This window comes from Lonchura striata, chromosome 31, assembly GCF_046129695.1.
Source record: "Lonchura striata isolate bLonStr1 chromosome 31, bLonStr1.mat, whole genome shotgun sequence".
Classification (NCBI taxonomy): domain Eukaryota; kingdom Metazoa; phylum Chordata; class Aves; order Passeriformes; family Estrildidae; genus Lonchura; species Lonchura striata.
Window position 1 is genome coordinate 6,082,403 of NC_134633.1, and position 23,845 is coordinate 6,106,247.

At 59.3% G+C, this 23,845-nt stretch overlaps 1 protein-coding gene across 1 annotated transcript in view; it reads left to right on the forward strand.

Moving 5' to 3' along the window:
* Nucleotides 1-7,668: 7,668 nt before the first annotated feature.
* LOC110481838 (ryanodine receptor 1-like) overlaps nucleotides 7,669-23,845 on the forward strand; it is a 154,014-nt gene continuing 137,837 nt past the window's right edge. Inside the window, 10 exon segments of the mRNA XM_077789130.1 lie at nucleotides 7,669-7,736; nucleotides 13,715-13,834; nucleotides 14,098-14,202; nucleotides 18,158-18,232; nucleotides 18,355-18,433; nucleotides 19,355-19,467; nucleotides 21,457-21,550; nucleotides 21,645-21,738; nucleotides 21,838-21,912; nucleotides 23,181-23,337. Coding sequence (XP_077645256.1) covers nucleotides 7,692-7,736; nucleotides 13,715-13,834; nucleotides 14,098-14,202; nucleotides 18,158-18,232; nucleotides 18,355-18,433; nucleotides 19,355-19,467; nucleotides 21,457-21,550; nucleotides 21,645-21,738; nucleotides 21,838-21,912; nucleotides 23,181-23,337 — 957 coding nt within the window. The 5' untranslated portion in view covers nucleotides 7,669-7,691.

A 23,845-nucleotide genomic window follows, 5' to 3' on the forward strand; every position in this document is an offset into this window, starting at 1 on the left:
CCCCAAATCCCGCCCAAACCCCATCCCCCCAGCCCCATCCCAGCCCCCCAAATCCCACCCAAACCCCATCCCAGCCCCCCAAATCCCACCCAAACCCCATCCCAGCCCCAAAAATCCCTCCCAAACCCCATCCCAGCCCCCCAAATCCCCCCCAAACCCCATCCCAGCACCCCAAATTCCCGGCCCCCCAAATCCCGCCCAAACCCCATCCCAGCACCCCCAGCCCCATTCCAGTCCCCCAAATCCCCCACAAACCCCATTACAGCCCCAAATCCCCCCAAATCCCCCCAAATCCCACCCCAGCCCCCCAAATCCCACCCAAAACCCCATTACAGACCCCCAAATCCCACCCAAACCCCCATCCCAGCCCCCCAAATCCCCAAATCCCACCCAAACCCCCATCCCAGCCCCCCAAATCCCCCAAATCCCTCCCAAACCCCCAACCCAGCCCCCCGAATCCCTCCCAAACCCCCATCCCAGCCCCCCAAATCCCCCCAAACCCCATCCCAGCACCCCAAATCCCTCCTAAACACCCATCACAGACCCCCAAATCCCGCCCAAACCCCATCCCAGCACCCCAAACCCCATCCCAGCCCCCCAAATCCCCCAAATCCCTCCCAAACCCCCATCCCAGCACCCCCAGCCCCATCCCAGCCCCCCAAATCCCACCCAGCCCCATCCCAGCCCCCCAAATCCCACCCAGCCCCATCCCAGCCCCCCTTTTCCCAGCCCTCTCCCCAAATTCCCCTCCTCACCTTCCCGCTGCGCCGCTGCTCTGCCGGCGGCTCCGCGTCCCCCCCACCCCCAGCTCGGGGGGACCCCCCCTCTTTTTGGAATCCCCCTCCCCCCACGCAGCCGCGGGACAAGGGGGGTCCTTGTCCTGCACCCCCCCGGGGAATTCCGGGAATTTGGGGGAATCAGCAGAAATTCCCGTGGGATGGAGCCGGGCCTGAGGCTGGGATGGGGGGGCGGGATGGGGGGAGAGACCCTGGGGAGGCACCAAAACCCCCCATGACCCCCAAAATCACCGCTGGGACCTCCCCCATAACACCCTTGGGACCCCCAAATCCTGCCCTGGACCCCCCAACCCCCCCATAACCCCCCAAAATCACCCTTGGGACCTCCCCCATAACACCCTTGGGACCCCCAAATCCTGCCCAGGACCCCTCAACCCCCCCATAACCCCCAAAATCAACCCTGGAACCTCCCCCATAACACCCTTGGGACCCCCAAATCCTGCCCAGGACCCCCCAACCCCCCCATGACCCCCAAAATCACCCCTGGGACCTCCCCCATAACACCCTTGGGACCCCCAAATCCTGCCCAGGACCCCTCAACCCCCCATAACCCCCAAAATCACCCCTGGAACCTCCCCCATAGCACCCTTGGGACCCCCAAATCCTGCCCTGGACCCCCCCAATCCCCCCATAACCCCCAAAATCAACGCTGGGACCTCCCCCATAGCACGCTTGGGACCCCCAAATCCTGCCCAGGACCCCTCGACCCCCCCATAACCCCCAAAATCAACCCTGGGACCTCCACTATAACACCCTTGGGACCCTGAAATCCTGCCCAGGACCCCCCAACCCCCCCATAACCCCCAAAATCACCCTTGGAACCTCCCCCATAACACCCTTGGGACCCCCAAATCCTGCCCAGGACCCCTCGACCCCCCCATAACCCCCAAAATCACCCCTGGGACCTCACCCATAACACCCTTGGGACCCCCAAATCCTGCCCAGGACCCCTCGACCCCCCCATAACCCCCAAAATCACCCCTGGGACCTGCCCCATAACACCCTTGGGACCCCCAAATCCTGCCCTGGACCCCCCCAATCCCCCCATAACCCCCTAAATCACCCCTGGGACCTCCCCCTTAACACGCTTGGGACCCCCAAATCCTGCCCTGGACCCCCCAACCCCCCCATAACCCCCAAAATCACCCCTGGGACCTCCCCCATAACACCCTTGGGACCCCCAAATCCTGCCCAGGACCCCTCGACCCCCCCATAACCCCCTAAATCAACCATGGAACCTCCCCAAAACCCCCTTGGGACCCCCAAATCCTGCCCTGGACCCCCCGACCCCCCCATAACCCCCAAAATCACCCCTGGAACCTCCCCCATAACACCCTTGGGACCCCCAAATCCTGCCCAGGACCCCTCGACCCCCCCATGACCCCCAAAATCACCGCTGGGACCTCCCCCATAGCACCCTTGGGACCCCCAAATCCTGCCCAGGACACCCCAACCCCCCCATAACCCCCAAAATCAACCTTGGAACCTCCCCCATAACCCCCTTGGGACCCCCAAATCCTGCCCAGGACCCCTCGACCCCCCCATAACCCCCAAAATCACCCCTGGGACCTCCCCCATAACACCCTTGGGACCCCCAAATCCTGCCCAGGACCCCTCGACCCCCCCATGACCCCCAAAATCACCGCTGGGACCTCCCCCATAGCACCCTTGGGACCCCGAAATCCTGCCCAGGACCCCCCCAACCCCCCCATAACCCCCAAAATCAACCTTGGAACCTCCCCCATAACCCCCTTGGGACCCCCAAATCCTGCCCAGGACCCCTCGACCCCCCCATAACCCCCAAAATCACCCATGGAACCTCCCCCATAACACCCTTGGGACCCTGAAATCCTGCCCAGGACCCCCAAAATCACCCCTGGGACCTCCCCCATAACACCCTTGGGACCCCCAAATCCTGCCCAGGACCCCCCCAACCCCCCCATAACCCCCAAAATCACCCCTGGAACCTCCCCCATAACACCCTTGGGACCCCCAAATCCTGCCCAGGACCCCCCCAACCCGCCCCCAGAACCCCTCAAACCACCCCTGGGACCCTCCCCAACCACCCCATAACCCCCAAAATCACCTCTGGGACCCCCCCCATAGCCCCATAACACCCTTGGGACCCCACAAACCACCCCATAACCCCCAAAATCACCCCTGGGACCCCCCCCCATAGCCCCATAACACCCCTGGGACCCCACAAACCACCCCATAACCCCCCAAATCACCCCTGGGACCCCCCCCCATAGCCCCATAACACCCCTGGGACCCCACAAACCACCCCATAACCCCCAAAATCACCCCTGGAATCCCCTAAACCAACCCCAGGATCCCATAGACAACCCCCGGGACTCCCTAAACCCTATTTTTTTGGCCCTAAATTGAGAGGGAACCTTCTTATGCTGTTATTTTAAGGTGTAAATCAAGGGGGGAAAAGGATGGGAAATGTGAGGGGAAATGTGAGGGGAAAAGAGAGGGAAACATGAGGGAAAAAGGGGGGAAACGCGAGCGGGAAAAGGGCAGCAAATGTGAGGGGGAGAGAGGGAAAATTGAGTGTGGCAAGCACATTTCTCTCCCTCTAAGGATTTTTCATAGAGGTGCACAGAGAGAAATGAAAGAGAAAACAATTCCTATTTCTGTTCCTTTGTTTTTCCTATGTGGAATGTGCTTGGAGAATTGTTTACCTGGGGTGAGTGTTTGGTTGGATTCTGGTGAGGATTGTTTGAGCCTGGTGGGCAATCCAACCCACCTCGGTCTGGCAGGAGTTGTGTTAGAGATAGAGAAAGTAGTGTGTAGTTTTATTATCTTCCTTTTTATATAGTATGGTAATGTAATTTAGTGTAGTTACAATAAGGAAATCATTCAGCCTTCTGAATTGAGTCGCCATTTCTTCCCATTGGGTTCGCCTGCATTTACATGAGGGAAAAGAGAGGGAAAATGTGAAGGGGAAAAGGGTGGGAAAATTGAGGGGGAAGAGAGGGAAACCTGAGGGGAAATGTGAGGGAAAAAGAGAGAAATGGGAGGGAAAAAGAGAGGGGAACGTGAGGGGATAAGGAGGGAAATGTGAGGGGGGAAAAAAGGAAAAATGTGAGGGGGGGAAAGGGAAAAATGTGAGGGGAAAAGAGAGATGTGAGAGGAAAAGTTGGTGAGGAAATATGAGGGGAAAAGAGAAATGTGAGGGGGAAAGAAAGGTGAGAAAATGTGAGGGAAAAGAGAGGGAAATGTGAGGGGGAAAAAGGGAAAAATGTGAGGGGAAAAAGGGAAAAATGTGAGGGGAAAAGAGAGATGTGAGAGGAAAAGTCGGGGGGAAATATGAGGGGAAAAGAGAGAAATGCGAGGGGATAAGGGGGGAAATGTGAGAGGGAAAAAAGACGGGAAACATGAGAGGAAAAGAGAAATGTGAGGGGGAAAGAAAGGTGAGAAAATGTGAGGGAAAAGAGAGGGAAATGTGAGGGGGAAAAAGGGAAAAATGTGAGGGGAAAAAGGGAAAAATGTGAGGGGAAAAGAGAGATGTGAGAGGAAAAGTTGGTGAGAAAATATGAGGGGAAAAGAGAAATGCGAGGGGATAAGGGGGGAAATGTGAGAGGGAAAAAAGACGGGAAATATGAGGGAAAAAAAGGGAAAAATGCGAGGGGAAAAGAGGGAAATGTGAGGGGATAAGGAGGGAAACGTGAAGGGGAAAAAAGGCAGGAAACGTGAGGGGAAAAGAGAGAAATGTGAGGAGGAAAAAAAAGTGGGAAACGTGAGGGGAAAAAAAGGAAAAATGTGAGGGGAAAAGGGAGGGAAACGTGAGGGAAAAAGAGAGGGAAATGTGAGGGGAAAAAAGGGCAGGAAACATGAGGAGGGAAGAGAGGGAAACCTGAGAGGAAAAGTAAGGGGAAAAGTGGGGAAACGTGAGGGAAAAAGGGAGAAAACCTAAGGGAAAATGTGAGGTGGGGGAAAAGGGAAAAAACGTGAGGGGAAAAGGGAGGGAAAAATGAGGGGGAAAAAAGGGTGGGAAATGTGAGGGGGGGAAGAGAAGGAAACCTGAGGGGAAAAGAGCAGGAAACATGAGGGGAGAAAAGGGGGGAAAATGTGAGAGGAAAAGAGAGAGAAATATGAGGGGAAAAGAGAGAGAAATGTGAGGGGAAAAGAGAGAGAAATGTGAGGGGAAAAGAGAGAGAAATGTGAGGGGAAAAGAGAGAAATGTGAAGGGAAAAGAGAGAAATGTGAGGGGGAAAGAGAGAGAAATGTGAGGGGGAAAGAGAGAGAAATGTGAGGGAAAAAGAGAGAGAAATGTGAGGGGGAAAGAGAGAGAAATGTGAGGCGAGAAGGGGAATATGAGGGGAAAAGAGAGAGAAATGTGAGGGGAAAAGAGAGAGAAATGTGAGGGGAAAAGAGAGAGAAATGTGAGGCGAGAAGGGGAATATGAGGGGAAAAGAGAGAGAAATGTGAGGGGAAAAGAGAGAGAAATGTGAGGGGAGAAGGGGAGGGCTGGGTCGCCTGAGGAGTTTTGGAGGGTCATGAAGAGACCTCAGGGGGTTCTGAGGGATTCAGGGGTGCTCTGAAGGGTTTTGGGGTGCTCTGAAGGGTTTTGGGGTGCTCTGAAGGGTTTGGGGTGCTTTGAGGGGTTCGGGATGCTTTGGGGGTTTGGGGAGGTTTGGGGGTTTGGGGTGCTCTGAGGGTTTTGGGGTGCTTTGAGGGGTTTGGGGTGCTCTGAGGGTTTTGGGGAGGTTTGGGGGTTTGGGGTGCTCTGAGGGGTTTGGGGAGGTTTGAGGGTTTTGGGGTTCTTTGAGGGGTTTGGGGTTCTCTGAGGGGTTTGGGGTTCTCTGAAGGGTTTGGGGTGGTCTCAGGGTTTTGGGGTGCTTTGGGGGTTTGAGGGTTTTGGAGTCTTCACGCCGAGGAGCTCTGGAGATCCTGAGGAGAACTCTGGGGGATGCTGCCCCAGGATTTCCACACCCTGGATTGGCACGGTGAGCCGCCCTTAAAAAAATTCCCACTCCTAAAATCCCGAAAAAACCAGGCTGGGCTGGGCTGAACTCTGGGGAACCCCCACCCAATGTTGGGGAGAACCTTGGGGGAGGGTTGGAAAGGTCCGTGCCTCAGTTTCCCCCTCTGGGTGACATCGGGATGGGTCCGTGCCCTGCAGGTGTCAAAGGGAGGAATTCCGTGCCTCAGTTTCCCCCTGCAGCTAACAATGGGAGGAATTCCGTGCCTCAGTTTCCCCCTGCAGCTGACATGGGGAAAGGTCCGTGCCTCAGTTTCCCCCTGCAGCTGACATGGGGAGGAATTCCGTGCCTCAGTTTCCCCCTGCAGGTGACAAAGGGAAGGAATTCCGTGCCTCAGTTTCCCCCTGCAGGTGTCAAAGGGAGGAATTCCGTGCCTCAGTTTCCCCCTGCAGCTGACAAAGGGAAGGAATTCCGTGCCTCAGTTTCCCCCTGCAGCTGACATGGGGAAAGGTCCGTGCCTCAGTTTCCCCCTGCAGCTGACATGGGGAGGAATTCCGTGCCTCAGTTTCCCCCTGCAGGTGACAAAGGGAAGGAATTCCGTGCCTCAGTTTCCCCCTGCAGGTGTCAAAGGGAGGAATTCCGTGCCTCAGTTTCCCCCTGCAGCTGACAAAGGGAAGGAATTCCGTGCCTCAGTTTCCCCCTGCAGCTGACATGGGGAAAGGTCCGTGCCTCAGTTTCTCCCTGCAGCTGACATGGGGAAGAATTCCGTGCCTCAGTTTCCCCCTGCAGCTGACAAAGGGAGGAATTCCGTGCCTCAGTTTCCCCCTGCAGGTGTCAAAGGGAGGAATTCCGTGCCTCAGTTTCTCCCTGCAGCTGACATGGGGAGGAATTCCGTGCCTCAGTTTCCCCCTGCAGCTGACAATGGGGAATTCCGTGCCTCAGTTTCCCCCTGCAGCTGACATGTGGAAGGAATTCCGTGCCTCAGTTTCCCCCTGCAGCTGACATGGGGAGGAATTCCGTGCCTCAGTTTCCCCCTGCAGCTGACATGGGGAGGAATTCCGTGCCTCAGTTTCCCCCGGCAGCTGACAGGGGGAGGAATTCCGTGCCTCAGTTTCCCCCTGCAGCTGACATGGGGAAAGGTCCGTGCCTCAGTTTCCCCCTGCAGCTGAAATGGGGAAAGGTCCGTGCCTCAGTTTCCCCCTGCAGCTGACATGGGGAAAGGTCCGTGCCTCAGTTTCCCCCTGCAGCTGACATGGGGAAAGGTCCGTGCCTCAGTTTCCCCCTGCAGGTGACACGGGGGAATTCCGTGCCTCAGTTTCCCGCCCCCTCCCCGGGACCCTCCCCCGTCACGTCACGGGCGGGGAGGGGCCGCAGGTGTCGCCGCCAGCCCTCGCGACACCGGGGGGACACGACCGGCGACACCCGCGGGGGGGGGGACGGGACCCCCAAAATTTCATCCGGGACCCCCAAAACTTCATCCAGGGACCCCCAAACCCCCCCCGGGACCCCCAAAACTTCATCCAGGAACCCCCAAAACCCCCCGGGACCCCCAGAACTTCATCCAGGGACCCCCAAAACCTCCCCGGGACCCCCAAAACTTCATCCAGGGACCCCCAAAACCCCCCCGGGACCCCCAAAACTTCATCCAGGGACCCCCAGATTCCACCGGACCCCCCAAAACCCACCCGGGACCCCCCGAATCGCACCTGGGACCCCCCAAAACCCACCCGGGACCCCCCGAACCGCACCTGGGACCCCCCAAAACCCACCCGGGACCCCCCGAACCGCACCTGGGACCCCCCAAAATCCACCCGGGACCCCCCGAACCGCACCTGGGACCTCCCAAAACCCACCCGGGACCCCCCGAACCGCACCTGGGACCCCCCAAAACCCACCCGGGACCCCCCGAACCGCACCTGGGACCCCCCAAAACCCACCCGGGACCCCCAAAACCCCCGCGGCGATGGCTGAGGGGGAAGGCGAGGACGATGTGCAGTTCCTGCGCACGGTGAGAAACTGGGGAGACTGGGAGCACTGGGAGGAAACTGGGAGGAAACTGGGAGGAAACTGGGGGGGGAATACTAGGAGATACTGGGAGAACTGGGAAGAAACTGGGAGAAATTGGGGGGGGATACTGGGAGATACTGGGAGGGGATCAGGAGGGGAAACTGGGAGATACTGGGAGAAATTGGGGGGGATACTGGGAGATACTGGGAGGGGATCAGGAGGGGAAACTGGGAGATACTGGGAGAAATTGGGGGGGATACTGGGAGATACTGGGAGGGGATCAGGAGGGGAAACTGGGAGATACTGGGAGAAATTGGGGGGGATACTGGGAGATACTGGGAGGGGATCAGGAGGGGAAAGTGGGAGGAAACTGGGAGAAATTAGGGGGGATACTGGGAGATACTGGGAGGGGATCAGGAGGGGAAACTGGGAGGAAACTGGGAGAAATTAGGGGGGATACTGGGAGATACTGGGAGGGGATCAGGAGGGGAAACTGGGAGAAATTGGGGGGGATACTGGGAGATACTGGGAGGGGATCAGGAGGGGAAACTGGGAGGAAACTGGGAGAAATTGGGGGGGATACTGGGAGATACTGGGAGGGGATCAGGAGGGGAAACTGGGAGAAATTAAGTGGGATACTGGGAGATACTGGGAGGGGAAACTGGGAGTACCGGCGGGAATCTGGGAGGGAACTGGGGGGAATAGTGGGACATACTGGGAGGGGAAATTGGGGGGATACTGGGAGATACTGGGAGGGGATCAGCAGGGGAAACTGGGAGAACTGGGAGGAAACTGGGAGAAATTGGCGGGGAATACTGGGAGAACTGGGAAGGGAAACTGGAGGAACTGGGAGAGGAAACTGGGGGAATTTGGGGGAGCAGAACTGGGGATACTGGGGGAGCTGGGAAGGGAAACTGGGAGAAATTGGGGGGAATATTGGGAGATACTGGAAGAGGAAACCGGGGGGCTGGGAGAGGAAACTGGGAGAACTGGGAGATACTGGGAGGGGGACTGGGAGTACTGAGAGTATTGGGGAGACTGGGGAGGGAAACTGGGGATACTGGGATGAACTGGGGAGGGAAACTGGGGATACTGGGAGATACTGGGGAGGGAAACTGGGGATACTGGGAGATACTGGGGAGGGAAACTGGGGATACTGGGAAATACTGGGATGAACTGAGGAGGGAAACTGGGGATACTGGGAGTTACTGGGATGAAGTGAGGAGGGATACTGGGAGATACTGGGATAGGAACTGGGAGATACTGGGATGAACTGGGGAGGGAAACTGGGGATACTGGGAGGTACTGGGGAGACTGGGGAGGGAAACTGGGGATACTGGGATGTACTGGGGAGGGAAACTGCGGCTACTGGGAGATACTGGGATGAACTGGGGAGGGAAACTGGGAATACTGGGAGATACTGGGATGAACTGGGGAGGGAAACTGGGGATACTGGGATAGGAACTGGGATGAACTGGGGAGGGAAACTGCGGCTACTGGGAGATACTGGGATGAACTGGGAGTACTTGGGAGACTGGGGAGGGAAACTGGGGATACTGGGAGGTACTGGGATGAACTGGGGAGGGATACTGGGGATACTGGGAGATACTGGGATGAACTGGGAGTACTTGGGAGACTGGGGAGGGAAACTGGGGATACTGGGAGGTACTGGGGCTGCTGGGATGAACTGGGATGAACTGGGGAGGGAAACTGGGGATACTGGGAGATACTGGGATGAACTGGGGAGGGAAACTGGGGCTACTGGGAGGTACTGGGGCTGCTGGGATGAACTGGGATGAACTGGGAGGAGCACTGGGAAGGGGGGGGGGGTCACCCCACCCCTCCCCCCACCTGTCCCGGGCTCCCAAAAAAGCAACACGGGGGGGGGAGGGGGGGAGCAGCTGCTGGTGGGGGAGGGGCGACACCAGATCCCCCCCAGGGGGGTCGGAGGGGGGGGGTGGGTGGGGGGAGGGGCGTCCCAGTTGCTCTGTCCCAGTTTCTCCCAGTTTGGCCTCAAAATGAGACTTGGGGGGGGGTGGGGAGGGGGCAAAGGGGTGACCTTGGTGGTGGGTGGGGGAGGGGGGGGGAAATGCTGAGCTCAGCAGATTTTGGGGGGAGTTGGGGGGGGGGGGGTTTGGGGAGGGGGAAACTGAGTCACGGAGCCGCCCCTCCCCCCCCCGTGGCATCCTCGGCCCGCGGGTGGAATCCGCCCCTCCCCCACCCCCCCAAATTTCGGGGGGGCCCCGAGTGATGGGAGCAGGTGGGGGAGGGGGAGGGGGAGCTGAACTCCTGGGGGGGGGAGGGGGGTCCTGACCCCCCCAAAAAGGGTCTGGGGGCACCCAGGGGGTCGTGACCCCCCAAAAAAGGGTCTGGGGGCACCCCGAGGGTCGTGACCCCCCAAAAAGGGTCTGGGGGCACACAGAGGGTCCTGACCCCCCCAAAAAGGGTCTGGGGGCACACAGAGGGTCCTGACCCCCCCAAAAAGGGTCTGGGGGCACCCTAAGGGTCGTGACCCCTCCCAAAAAGGGTCTGGGGGCACCCAGGGGGTCCTGACCCCCCCCAAAAAGGGTCTGGGGTCACCCAGGGGGTCCTGACCCCCCCAAAAAAGGGTCTGGGGTCACCCAGGGGGTCGTGACCCCCCAAAAAGGGTCTGGGGGCACCCTAAGGGTCGTGACCCCCCCAAAAAGGGTCTGGGGGACACCCAGAGGGTCCTGACCCCCCCAAAAAGGGTCTGGGGTCACCCAGGGGGTCCTGACCCCCCAAAAAAGGGTCTGGGGTCACCCAGGGGGTCCTGACCCCCCCAAAAAGGGTCTGGGGTCACCCAGGGGGTCCTGACCCCCCCAAAAAAGGGTCTGAGGGCACCCAGGGGGTCCTGACCCCCCAAAAAAGGGTCTGGGGGACACCCAGGGTGTCCTGACCCCCCCAAAAAAGGGTCTGGGGTCACCCAGGGGGTCCTGACCCCCCCAAAAAAGGGTCTGAGGGCACCCAGGGGGTCCTGACCCCCCAAAAAAGGGTCTGGGGTCACCCAGGGGGTCCTGACCACCCCAAAAAAGGTCTGGGGGCACCCAGAGGGTCCTGACCCCCCCAAAAAAGGGTCTGAGGGCACCCAGGGGGTCCTGACCCCCCCAAAAAGGGTCTGGGGGCACCCAGGGGGTCCTGACCCCCCAAAAAAGGGTCTGGGGTCACCCAGGGGGTCCTGACACCCCAAAAAAGGGTCTGGGGTCACCCAGGGGGTCCTGACCCCTCCCAAAAAGGGTCTGGGGTCACCCAGGGGGTCGTGACCCCCCAAAAAGGGTCTGGGGGCACCCAGGGGGTCCTGACACCCCCCGTGAAATTTGGGAGCACCCCGAGGGTCGTGAGTCCCCCAAAAAGGGTCTGGGGTCACCCAGGGTGTCCTGACCCCCCCAAAAAGGGTCTGGGGGGCACCCAGGGGGTCCTGACCCCCCCAAAAAGGGTCTGGGGTCAGCCAGAGGGTCCTGACCCCCCCAAAAAGGTCTGGGGGCACCCAGGGGGTCGTGACCCCCCAAAAAGGGTCTGGGGGCACCCAGAGGGTCCCGACCCCCCAAAAAAAGGGTCTGGGGTCACCCAGGGTGTCCTGACCCCCCAAAAAGGGTCTGGGGTCACCCAGGGGGTCCTGACCCCCCAAAAAAGGGTCTGGGGGTCACCCAGAGGGTCCTGACCCCCCAAAAGGGTCTGGGGTCACCCAGGGGGTCCTGACCCCCCCAAAAAAGGGTCGGGGGTCACCCAGGGGGTCCTGACCCCCCCAAAAAGGGTCTGGGGGTCACCCAGGGGATCGTGACCCCCCCAAAAAGGGTCTGGGGGCACCCAGGGGATCGTGACCCCCCCAAAAAGGGTCTGGGGGCACCCAGGGGGTCCTGACCCCCCAAAAAGGGTCTGGGGTCACCCAGGGGGTCCTGATTTGGGGGTTCCGGGGGATATTTTGGTTTCCTGCGGCTATTTTGGGATTCTGGAGATTTTTTTGGGGATATTTTGCGGGTTTTGGGGAAATATTTTTGAATTCCGAGGATATTTTGGGACTTTGGGGGAATATTTTGGGATTCGGGGTTTTTTGGGGGGGATATTTTGGGGTGCTGACCCCCCAGGATGATGAGGTGGTCCTGCAGTCATTTTGGGGGTTCTGGGGGTTATTTTGGGGATATTTTGGGGATATTTTGGGGATATTTTGGGGTGCTGAACCCCCATTTCCCCCCAGGACGACGAGGTGGTCCTGCAGTGCCACCCCACCCCACAGGGCAGAGGTTTTTTTTGAATTGTTGGTTTTCTGGAGATATTTTGGATTTCTGGTGGCTATTTTGGGGTTCTGGGGGTTATTTTGGGGATATTTTGGGGATATTTTGGGGTGCTGACCCCCCATTTCCCCCCAGGACGACGAGGTGGTTCTGCAGTGCCACCCCACCCCACAGGGCAGGGTTTTTTTGGTTTTTTTTTTTTTATTTTTTGGTTTTCTGGGGATATTTTGGGTTTCTGGTGGCTATTTTGGGGTTTTGGGGATTATTTTGGAGTATTTTGGGGATATTTTGGGGATATTTTGGGGTGCTGACCCCCCATTTCCCCCCAGGACGACGAGGTGGTCCTCCAGTGCCACCCCACCCCACAGGGCAGAGGTTTTTTTTGAATTGTTGGTTTTCTGGAGATATTTTGGATTTCTGGTGGCTATTTTGCGGGTTTTGGGGATTATTTTGGGGATATTTTGGGGATATTTTGGGGATATTTTGGGGTGCTGACCCCCCATTTCCCCCAGGACGACGAGGTGGTCCTGCAGTGCCACCCCACCCCACAGGGCAGAGTTTTTTTGGGGTTTTATTTTGATTTTTTGGTTTTCTGGGGATATTTTGGATTTCTGGTGGCCATTTTGGGGTTCTGGGGGTTATTTTGGGGATATTTTGGGGATATTTTGGGGATATTTTGGGGTGCTGAACCCCCATTCCCCCCAGGACAACGAGGTGGTCCTGCAGTCATATTGGGGGTTCTGGGAGATATTTTGGGGATATTTTGGGGATATTTTGGGGATATTTTGGGGTGCTGACCCCCATTTCCCCCCAGGACGACGAGGTGGTTCTGCAGTGCCACCCCACCCCAAAGGGCAGAGGTTTTTTTGATTTTTTGGTTTTCTGGGGATATTTTGGATTTCTGGTGGCTATTTTGGGGTTCTGGGAGATATTTTGGAGTATTTTGGGGATATTTTGGAGTATTTTGGGGATATTTTGGGGATATTTCGGGGTGCTGACCCCCCATTTCCCCCCAGGACGACGAGGTGGTCCTGCAGTGCCACCCCACCCCACAGGGCAGAGTTTTTTTGGGGTTTTATTTTGATTTTTTGGTTTTCTGGGGATATTTTGGATTTCTGGTGGCCATTTTGGGGTTCTGGGGGTTATTTTGGGGATATTTTGGGGATATTTTGGGGTGCTGACCCCCCATTTCCCCCCAGGACGACGAGGTGGTCCTGCAGTGCCACCCCACCCCACCCCACAGGGCAGAGGTTTTTTTTGAATTGTTGGTTTTCTGGAGATATTTTGGATTTCTGGTGGCCCTTTTGGGGTTCAGGGGGTTATTTTGGAGTATTTTGGGGATATTTTGGGAATATTTTGGGGTGCTGAACCCCCATTTCCCCCCAGGACGACGAGGTGGTCCTGCAGTGCCACCCCACCCCACAGGGCAGAGTTTTTTGGGTTTTTTTTTGATTTTTTGGTTTTCTGGGGATATTTTGGATTTCTGGTGGCCATTTTGGGGTTCTGGGGATATTTTGGGGATATTTTGGGGATATTTTGGGGTGCTGACCCCCCATTTCCCCCCAGGACGACGAGGTGGTCCTGCAGTGCCACCCCACCCCACAGGGCAGAGGTTTTTTTTGAATTGTTGGTTTTCTGGGGATATTTTGGATTTCTGGGGGTTATTTTGGGGATATTTTGGGGATATTTTGGGGATATTTTGGGGTGCTGACCCCCCATTTCCCCCCAGGACGACGAGGTGGTCCTGCAGTGCACCACGACGCTGCTGAAGGAGCAGCTCAAGCTCTGCCTGTCGGTCGAGGGCTTTGGGAACCGCCTGTGCTCGCTGGAGCCCACCTCCAACGCACAGGTGAGACCCCCCAAATTCGGGGTGGGACCCCCAAAATTCTGCGAGGACCCCCAAAATTCGGCCAAGGGCCCGAGAGGCTGCGGGGACCTCAAATCCGGAGGGGTTTTGGGGGGCTCTGAGGGAGGGTTTGGACAGCCAGAGGTGGGGTCTGGGGGGAACCCCTGAGCTTTGGGGTGGCTGAGGGAGGGTCCCCCACGACCCCTGACCCCCCGGTGTCCCCCCAGAATGTCCCCCGCGACCCCTGACCCCAGCTTTGTCCCCAGAATGTCCCCCCCGACCTGGCCGTGTGCTGCTTCGTGCTGGAGCAGTCGCTGTCGGTGCGGGCGCTGCAGGAGATGCTGGCCAACAGCTCCGAGATCGGCAGCGAGGTGGGTCTGGGGTCCCCGGGGGGATCTGGGGGTCCCCGAGGGGATCTGGGGGGCACGAGAGGTGCTTTGGGGTCCTTAAGAGGGGATTTGGGGGTCCCACAGGGCACTGGAGGTGGTTGGAGGTCCTTAAGAGGGGATTTGGGGGTCCTTAAGAGGGGATTTGGGGGTCCTTAAGAGGGATGGGTCTGGGATTTGAGGGACACTAAAGGTGGGTCTGGGGTCCCACCAGGGATTTGGGGGTCCCCGGGGGGATCTGGGGGGCACTAGAGGCGCTTTGGGGTCCTTAAGAGGGGATTTGGGGGTCCCCGAGGGGATCTGGGGGGCACTAGAGGCGCTTTGGGGTCTCTAAGAGGGGATTTGGGGGTCCCACAGGGCACTGGAGGTGGTTGGAGGTCCTTAAGAGGGGATTTGGGGGTCCTTAAGAGGGGATTTGGGGGTCCTTAAAGGGGATTTGGGGGTCCCCCGAGGTGGGTCTGGGGTTCCACCAGGGATTTGAGGGACACTAGAGGTGGGTCTGGGGTCCCTGGGGGGATCTGGGGGGCACTAGAGGTACTTTGGGGTCCTTAAGAGGGGATTTGGGGGCCCTCGAGGTGGGTCTGGGGTCCCCGGGGGGATCTGGGGGGCAGGAGAGGCGCTTTGGGGTCTCTAAGAGGGGATTTGGGGGTCCCACAGGGCACTGGAGGTGGTTGGAGGTCCTTAAGAGGGGATTTGGGGGCCCTCGAGGTGGGTCTGGGGTTCCACCAGGGATTTGAGGGACACTAAAGGTGGGTCTGGGGTCCCTGGGGGGATCTGGGGGTCCCCGAGGGGATCTGGGGGGCACTAGAGGTGCTTTGGGGTCTCTAAGAGGGGATTTGGGGGTCCCACAGGACGCTGGAGGTGGTTGGAGGTCCTTAAGAGGGGATTTGGGGGCCCTCAGGGTGGGTCTGGGGTCCCACAGGGGATCTGGGGGTCCCCGGGGGGATCTGGGGGGCACTAGAGGCGCTTTGGGGACCTTTTGGGGGGTTGAGGGGTTCCTGGAGGAGTTTTTGGGGTAATTTTTGGGGAATTTAGGATCCTGAGGGGTTCCTGGAGGAGTTTTTGGGAGGTTTAGGTTCCTGTGGGGCTCCTGGAAGAGTTTTTGGGGGGTTTTGGATCCTGAGGGTTTCCTGGAGGAGATTTTGGGGCTGTTTTGGGGGAATTTAGGATCCTGAGGGGTTCCTGGAGGAGTTTTTGGGGGGTTTAGGATCTTGAGGAGTTTTTGGGGTCCTTTTTGGGGAATTTAGGATCCTGAGGGTTCCTGGAGGAGTTTTTGGGGGGTTTAGGATCCTGAGGAGTTTTTGGGGTCCTTTTTGGGGATGTGTAGGATCCTGTGGGTTCCTGGAGGAGTTTTTGGGGGGTTTTGGATCCTGAGGGGTTTTTGGGGTCCTTTTTGGGGAATTTAGGATCCTGTGGGTTCCTGGAGGAGTTTTTGGGGTCCTTTTTGGGGAATTTAGGATCCTGTGGGTTCCTGGAGGAGTTTTTGGGGTCCTTTTTGGGGATGTTTAGGATCCTGTGGGTTCCTGGAGGAGTTTTTGGGGTCCTTTTTGGGGAATTTAGGATCCTGTGGGTTCCTGGAGGAGTTTTTGGGGTCCTTTTTGGGGATGTTTAGGATCCTGTGGGTTCCTGGAGGAGTTTTTGGGGGGTTTAGGATCTTGAGGAGTTTTTGGGGTCCTTTTTGGGGATGTTTAGGATCCTGTGGGTTCCTGGAGGAGTTTTTGGGGGGTTTAGGATCTTGAGGAGTTTTTGGGGTCCTTTTTGGGGATGTTTAGGACCCTGTGGGTTCCTGGAGGAGTTTTTGGGGTGCTTTTCTGGGTGGGGTTTTTTTGGGGGGGGGTCCCCAGTGTTTTTGGGGGGGTCGCAGCCCCCCCGTGACCCCCCTCTTCTCTCCCCCCGCCCACCCAGGGGGTCGATCTGGATAAGTGGGTAGGTGCCACTGCGGTGTGGTGACCCCAAATCCTCATCCTCACCTTCATCACGCTCCTCCTCCTCCTCCTCTTCCTCCTCCTCCTCCTCACCACCCCCCCCAAATTTTGGGGGGCTCTGCCCATCCCGCATGGACCCAGGGGTCCGGGTGTGCCCCCAGTCCCATCCCATCCACAGCCCCCCCAAATTCCGCATGGACCCCAAAGTGTGAGCGCGGGTGGGAGGAGCATGGGGGGACCCCAAAAAGGGGGATCCCAAAAAATGAGATCCCAAAAAAGAGGGATCCCAAAAAGGGGGATCCCAAAAAGAGGGATCCCAAAAAAGGGGGACCCCAAAAAATGGCATCCCAAAAAAGAGGGATCCCAAAAAGGGGGACCCCAAAAAGAGGGATCCCAAAAAGGGGGATCCCAAAAAATGGCATCCCAAAAAAGAGGGATCCCAAAAAGGGGACCCCAAAAAATGGCATCCCAAAAAAGAGGGATCCCAAAAAGGGGGACCCCAAAAAGGGGGATCCCAAATCCCTCCATGAGCATGGGGAGACCCCAAAAAGGGGATCCCAAAAGGGATCCCGAAAAAGGATGATCCCAAAAAGGGGATCCCAAAAAAAGGGGATCCCTAAAAGAGGGATCTCAAATCCCCCCATGAGCATGGGGAGACCCCAAAAAAGGGGATCCCAAAAAGGGGGGATCCCAAATCCACTGGGATCCCAAAAATTTGGGAGTCAGATATGGGGTGACCCCGAAATTTGGGATCCCAATTTGGGGGAACTCAAAAAGGGGGGGATCCCAAATTCACTGGGGGGAACCCCAAATGAGGGGATCCCAAAAAATCGGGGATGCAGATGTGGGGTGACCCCAAACTTTGGGATCCCAGGTTGGGGGAAACCTCAATATGGGGGTGACCCCGAAATTTGGGATCTCGGTTTGGGGGTGCCCTGAAATTTGGGATCCCAAATTGGGGGAAACCTCAATACGGGAGGGCCCCCCAAAAATGGGAGACCCTCAATACTAAGGGGATCCCAAACGTGGGACCCCCAAATTTGTGGGGTTTTCAGTGGGGTGACCCCAAAATTGAGGATCTCAACATGGGGTGACCCCAATGGGGAATGGGACCCTAAAATTGGGGACCCCAAAATCAGGGGAGTCCCCAATTTGGGGGGATCCCACCATGAGGGGGACCCCGACAGGAGGGGGGGTCCAAGGCACGGTGCACCCCAAAACGAGGGGATGCAATGCACAGGAGACCCCAACACGGGGAACCCCAAAACATGGGGGAGACCCCCCAAAACATGGGGGAGACCCCAAAACAAGGGGAGAGGCCCCAAAACAAGGGGAGACACCCCAAAACAAGGGGAGAGGCCCCAAAACAAGGGGAAATACCCCGAAACAAGGGGAGAGACCCCAAAACAAGGGGAGACACCCCAAAATAAAGAGGAGACCCCAAAACAAGGGGAGACACCCCAAAACAAGGGGAGAGGCCCCAAAACAAGGAGGGACACCCCAAAATAAAGAGGGGAGAGACCCCAAAACAAGGGGAGATACCCCAAAACATGAGGAGATACCCCAAAACAAAGGGAGAGACCCCAAAACAAGGGGAAACACCCCAAAATAAAGAGGAGACCCCAAAACAAGGGGAGATACCCCAAAACAAGGGGAGACACCCCAAAACATGAGGAGATACCCCAAAACAAAGGGAGAGACCCCAAAACAAGGGGAGACACCCCAAAATAAAGAGGAGACCCCAAAACAAGGGGAGATACCCCAAAACAAGGGGAGACACCCCAAAACATGGGGAGATACCCCAAAACAAAGGGAGAGACCCCAAAACAAGGGGGGACACCCCAAAATAAAGAGGAGACCCCAAAACAAGGGCGCAGCGATGCACAAGGAGCTGTATCTGCACCATGGAGCCCACAGGGGATTTTTATGGGGTGCAAGGAGGTTTTTTTGGGGGGTCCAGGAGGCCTCAGGGGGTTTTGGGGTCCCCTCCTTGACCCCCCCCTGTGCCCCCCAAGTCCTCTCAGGGTGGGGGTCACCGGACGCTGCTCTACGGCCACGCCATCCTGCTGAGGCACTCACACAGCGGCATGGTGAGTTTGGGGGGGTTTTGGGGGGATTTTGGGGGTGCCGCGAGGAGTTTGGGGGGCTCGGGGGGATTTGGGGACCCCGGGGGGATTTGGGGACCCCCCCCATAACCGCGTGTCCCCCCCAGTACCTGAGCTGCCTGACCACCTCGCGCTCGGTGACCGACAAGCTGGCCTTCGACGTGGGGCTGCAGAAGGACGCAGCAGGTAAAGGTGGGGGGACCCCGAGGGTTTTTGGGGTGCCCCCCAGGTTTGGGGTTTTTTTGGGGTGCTGATTTGGGGTGCGCCCCCTCCTCAGGTGAGGCGGGGGGACCCCGAGGGTTCTTGGGGTGCCCCCCAGGTTTGGGGTTTTTTTGGGGTGCTGATTTGGGGTGCGCCCCCTCCCCAGGTGAGGCGGGGGGACCCCGAGGGTTCTTGGGGTGTCCCCCAGGTTTGGGGGGTTTTTGGGGTGCTGATTTGGGGTGCGCCCCCTCCCCAGGTGAGGCGGGGGGACCCCGAGGGTTCTTGGGGTGCCCCCCAGGTTTGGGGTTTTTTGGGGGTGCTGATTTGGGGTGCGCCCCCTCCCCAGGTGAGGCGGGGGGACCCCGAGGGTTCTCGGGGTGCCCCCCAGGTTTGGGGTTTTTGGGGTGCTGATTTGGGGTGCGCCCCCTCCCCAGGTGAGGCGGGGGGACCCCGAGGGTTCTTGGGGTGCCCCCCAGGTTTGGGGTTTTTTTGGGGTGCTGATTTGGGGTGCGCCCCCTCCCCAGGTGAGGCGGGGGGACCCCGAGGGTTCTTGGGGTGCCCCCCAGGTTTGGGGATTTTTTGGGGTGCTGATTTGGGGTGCGCCCCCTCCCCAGGTGAGGCGGGGGGACCCCGAGGGTTCTTGGGGTGCCCCCCAGGTTTGGGGATTTTTTGGGGTGCTGATTTGGGGTGCGCCCCCTCCCCAGGTGAGGCGGGGGGACCCCGAGGGTTCTTGGGGTGCCCCCCAGGTTTGGGGGTTTTTTTTGGGGTTTTTGGGGTGCTGATTTGGGGTGCGCCCCCTCCCCAGGTGAGGTGGGGGGACCCCGAGGGTTCTTGGGGTGCCCCCCAGGTTTGGGGTTTTTTTGGGGGGTTTTTGGGGTGCTGATTTGGGGTGCGCCCCCTCCCCAGGTGAGGCGTGCTGGTGGACCATGCACCCGGCGTCCAAGCAGCGCTCGGAGGGGGAGAAGGTTCGGGTGGGAGACGACCTGATCCTGGTCAGCGTGTCCTCGGAGAGATACCTGGTGAGAGCTGGGACACCTGGGACACCTGGGGACACCTGGGGACACCTGTGACACCTGGGACATGGGGGGACACCTGGGGACATGGGGGGACACCTGGGGACACCTGGGGACACCTGGGACATCTGGGACACCTGGGGACACCTGGGACACCTGGGGACATGGGGGGACACCTGGGACACCCGGGACACCTGGGGACACCTGGGGATACCTGGGACACCTGGGGACATGGGGGGACACGGGGATCCCCTGAGCTGATCCTGGTCAGCGTGTCCTCCGAGAGATACCTGGTGAGAGCTGGGACACCTGGGACACCTGGGGACACCTGTGACACCTGGGGACACCTGGGACACCTGGGGATACCTGGGACACCTGGGGACATGGGGGGACACCTGGGGACACCTGGGACACCTGGGGACATGGGGGGACACCTGGGGACACCTGGGGACATGGGGGGACATGGGGGGACATGGGGGGACACAGGGATCCCCTGAGCTGATCCTGGTCAGCGTGTCCTCGGAGAGATACCTGGTGAGAGCTGGGACACCTGGGGACACCTGGGGACATGGGGGGACACCTGGGACACCCGGGACACCTGGGGACACCTGGGGATACCTGGGACACCTGGGGACATGGGGGGACACCTGGGGACACCTGGGGACATGGGGGGACACCTGGGGACACCTGGGACACCTGTGTCACCCATGTCACCCGTGCCACCTGGGACACCTGAGACACCTGGGGACACCTGGGACACCTGAGACACCTGGGACACCTGGGGATACCTGGGACACCTGTGTCACCCATGTCACCCGTGCCACCTGGGACACCTGAGACATCTTGGGACACCTGGGACACCTGGGACACCTGGGACACCTGGGGACACCTGGGGACACCTGTGTCACCTGTGCCACCTGGGACACCTGGGGACACCTGGGACACCTGGGACACCTGGGACACCTGGGGATACCTGGGGACACCTGTGTCACCTGTGCCACCTGGGACACCTGGGGACACCTGGGACACCTGGGACACCTGGGACACCTGGGGATACCTGGGACACCTGTGTCACCCATGTCACCCGTGCCACCTGGGACACCTGAGACACCTGGGGACACCTGAGACACCTGGGGACACCCGGGACACCTGGGACACCTGGGACACCTGTGTCACCCATGTCACCCGTGCCACCTGGGACACCTGAGACACCTGGGGACACCCGGGACACCTGAGACACCTGGGAACACCTGGGACACCTGGGACACCTGTGTCACCCATGTCACCCGTGCCACCTGGGACACCTGAGACACCTGGGGACACCTGGGACACCTGAGACACCTGGGACACCTGGGACACCTGTGTCACCCATGTCACCCGTGCCACCTGGGACACCTGAGACACCTGGGGACACGGGGACACCTGAGACACCTGGGGACACCTGGGGACACCTGGGACACCTGTGTCACCCATGTCACCTGTGCCACCTGGGACACCTGAGACACCTGGGGACACCTGGGGATACCTGGGACACCTGAGACACCTGGGACACCTGTGTCACCCATGTCACCCGTGCCACCTGGGACACCTGAGACACCTGGGGACACCTGGGACACCTGAGACACCTGGGGACACCTGGGGATACCTGGGACACCTGTGTCACCCATGTCACCCGTGCCATCTGGGACACCTGAGACACCTGGGGACACCTGGGACACCTGAGACACCTGGGACACCTGGGGACATCTGGGACACCTGGGACACCTGTGTCACCCATGTCACCCGTGCCACCTGGGACACCTGAGACACCTGGGGACACCTGGGACACCTGAGACACCTGGGACACCTGGGACACCTGTGTCACCCATGTCACCCGTGCCACCTGGGACACCTGAGACACCTGGGGACACCTGGGACACCTGAGACACCTGGGACACCTGTGTCACCTGTGTCACCCGTGTCACCCATGCCACCCCCGTGTCCCACCTGTCCCAGCACCTGTCCACGGCCTCCGGGGAGCTCCAGGTGGACGCCTCCTTCATGCAGACCCTGTGGAACATGAACCCCATCTGCTCGGGCTCCGAGGAAGGTGCTGACACCTGAAGCACCCCGAATTTTGGGTGGGGGGCGGGGGGTCCCTTTGGGGTGTCCCTCACACCCCCCCCCCAAAAATGTCCCCTCAGGTTTTGTCACCGGCGGCCACGTCCTGCGCCTGTTCCACGGCCACATGGACGAGTGCCTGACCCCCACGGCCCCCGAGCAGGGCGAGGAGCGCAGGTGGGGCTGTCCCCGGGTTGTCCCCCCCAAAATTTGGGGTGGGGGGACACGCGGGGTGACCGTGACCCCCCCCACCCAAATTTGTCACCCCCCCGGCAGCGTTGTCAACTACGAGGGCGGCGCTGTCTGCGCCCACGCCCGGTCCCTGTGGCGCCTGGAGCCCCTGCGCATCAGGTAGGGGACACGGGGGGACACGGGGGGACGTGGGGTGCCACCACCCCCCGGGGACACTCCGTGGGGTGTCCCCGAGTGGGGGTTTGGGGTCCTGGGGTGTCCCCAGGCTGTGTCCCTGTGTCGGTGTGTCCTGTCCTGGTGGCACCTGTCAGCATCTCCTTGTGTCCCCACGTTGCTGTGACACGTCTGCGTGTCCTCAGCCTGTGTCACCTGTGTCACCTGTGCCACCCCACGTCGCTGTGACGTGTCTGCGTGTCCTCAGCCTGTGTCACCTGTGTCACCTGTGCCACCCCACGTCGCTGTGACACGTCTGCGTGTCCTCAGCCTGTGTCCCCCTGTGTCCCCATGACCCATCCCAATGTCCCAATGACCCATCCCTATGTCCCAATGTCCCCATGACCCATCCCAATGTCCCCATGTCCCCATGTCCCATCCCAATGTCCCCATGTCCCATCCCAATGTCCCCATGTCCCCATGACCCATCCCAATGTCCCCATGTCCCATCCCAATGTCCCCATGACCCATCCCAATGTCCCCATGTCCCCATGACCCATCCCAATGTCCCCATGTCCCATCCCAATGTCCCCATGTCCCCATGACCCATCCCAATGTCCCCATGACCCATCCCAATGTCCCAATGTCCCCATGACCCATCCCAATGTCCCCATGTCCCATCCCAATGTCCCCATGACCTAACCCAATGTCCCCATGACCCATCCCAATGTCCCAATGTCCCCATGTCCCATCCCCATGTCCCCATGACCCATCCCAATGTCCCCATGACCCATCCCAATGTCCCAATGTCCCCATGTCCCATCCCAATGTCCCCATGACCCATCCCAATGTCCCAATGTCCCCATGTCCCATCCCAATGTCCCCATGACCCATCCCAATGTCCCCATGTCCCATCCCAATGTCCCCATGTCCCATCCCAATGTCCCCATGACCCATCCCAATGTCCCAATGTCCCCATGTCCCATCCCAATGTCCCCATGACCCATCCCAATGTCCCCATGTCCCATCCTAATGTCCCCATGTCCCATCCCAATGTCCCCATGACCCATCCCAATGTCCCAATGTCCCCATGACCCATCCCCATGTCCCCATGACCCATCCCCATGTCCCCATGTCCCATCCCAATGTCCCCATGTCCCCATGTCCCATCCCAATGTCCCCATGACCCATCCCCATGTCCCCATGACCCATCCCCATGTCCCCATGTCCCAGCCCCCCCCGCTGACAGCCGTGTCCCCTCCCCGTGTCCCCAGCTGGAGCGGCAGCCACCTGCGTTGGGGACAGCCCTTCCGCCTGCGCCACGTCACCACCGGCCGCTACCTGGCGCTGACCGAGGCCACCGGGCTGGCCATGGTGGAGGCCACCGCCGCCAACACGCGCGTGGCCACCTTCTGCTTCCGGGCCTCCAAGGTGGGACTGTCACCTGGCTGTCCTCAGGAGTGTCACCTGGCTGTCCCTGGGAATGTCACCTGGATGTCCCCAACCTTCTTCTGGTCCTCTCCTGACCTTATCCTGTCCCTGGGAATGTCACCTGGATGTCCCCAACCTTCTTCTGGTCCTCTCCTGACCTTATCCTGTCCCTGGGAGTGTCACCTGGATGTCCCCAACCTTCTTCTGGTCCTCTCCTGACCTTATCCTGTCCCCCTATCCCTGGGAATGTCACCTGGATGTCCCCAACCCTCTCCTTGTCCCCTTCCTGACCTTATCCTGTCCCCTTGTCCCTGGGAATGTCACCTGGATGTCCCCAACCCTCTCCTGGTCCTCTCCTGATCTTATCCTGTCCCTGGGAATGTCACCTGGATGTCCCCAACCTTCTCCTGGTCCTCTCCTGATCTTATCCTGTCCCTGGGAATGTCACCTGGATGTCCCCAACCTTCTCCTGGTTCTCTCCTGACCTTATCCTGTCCCCGGGAGTGTC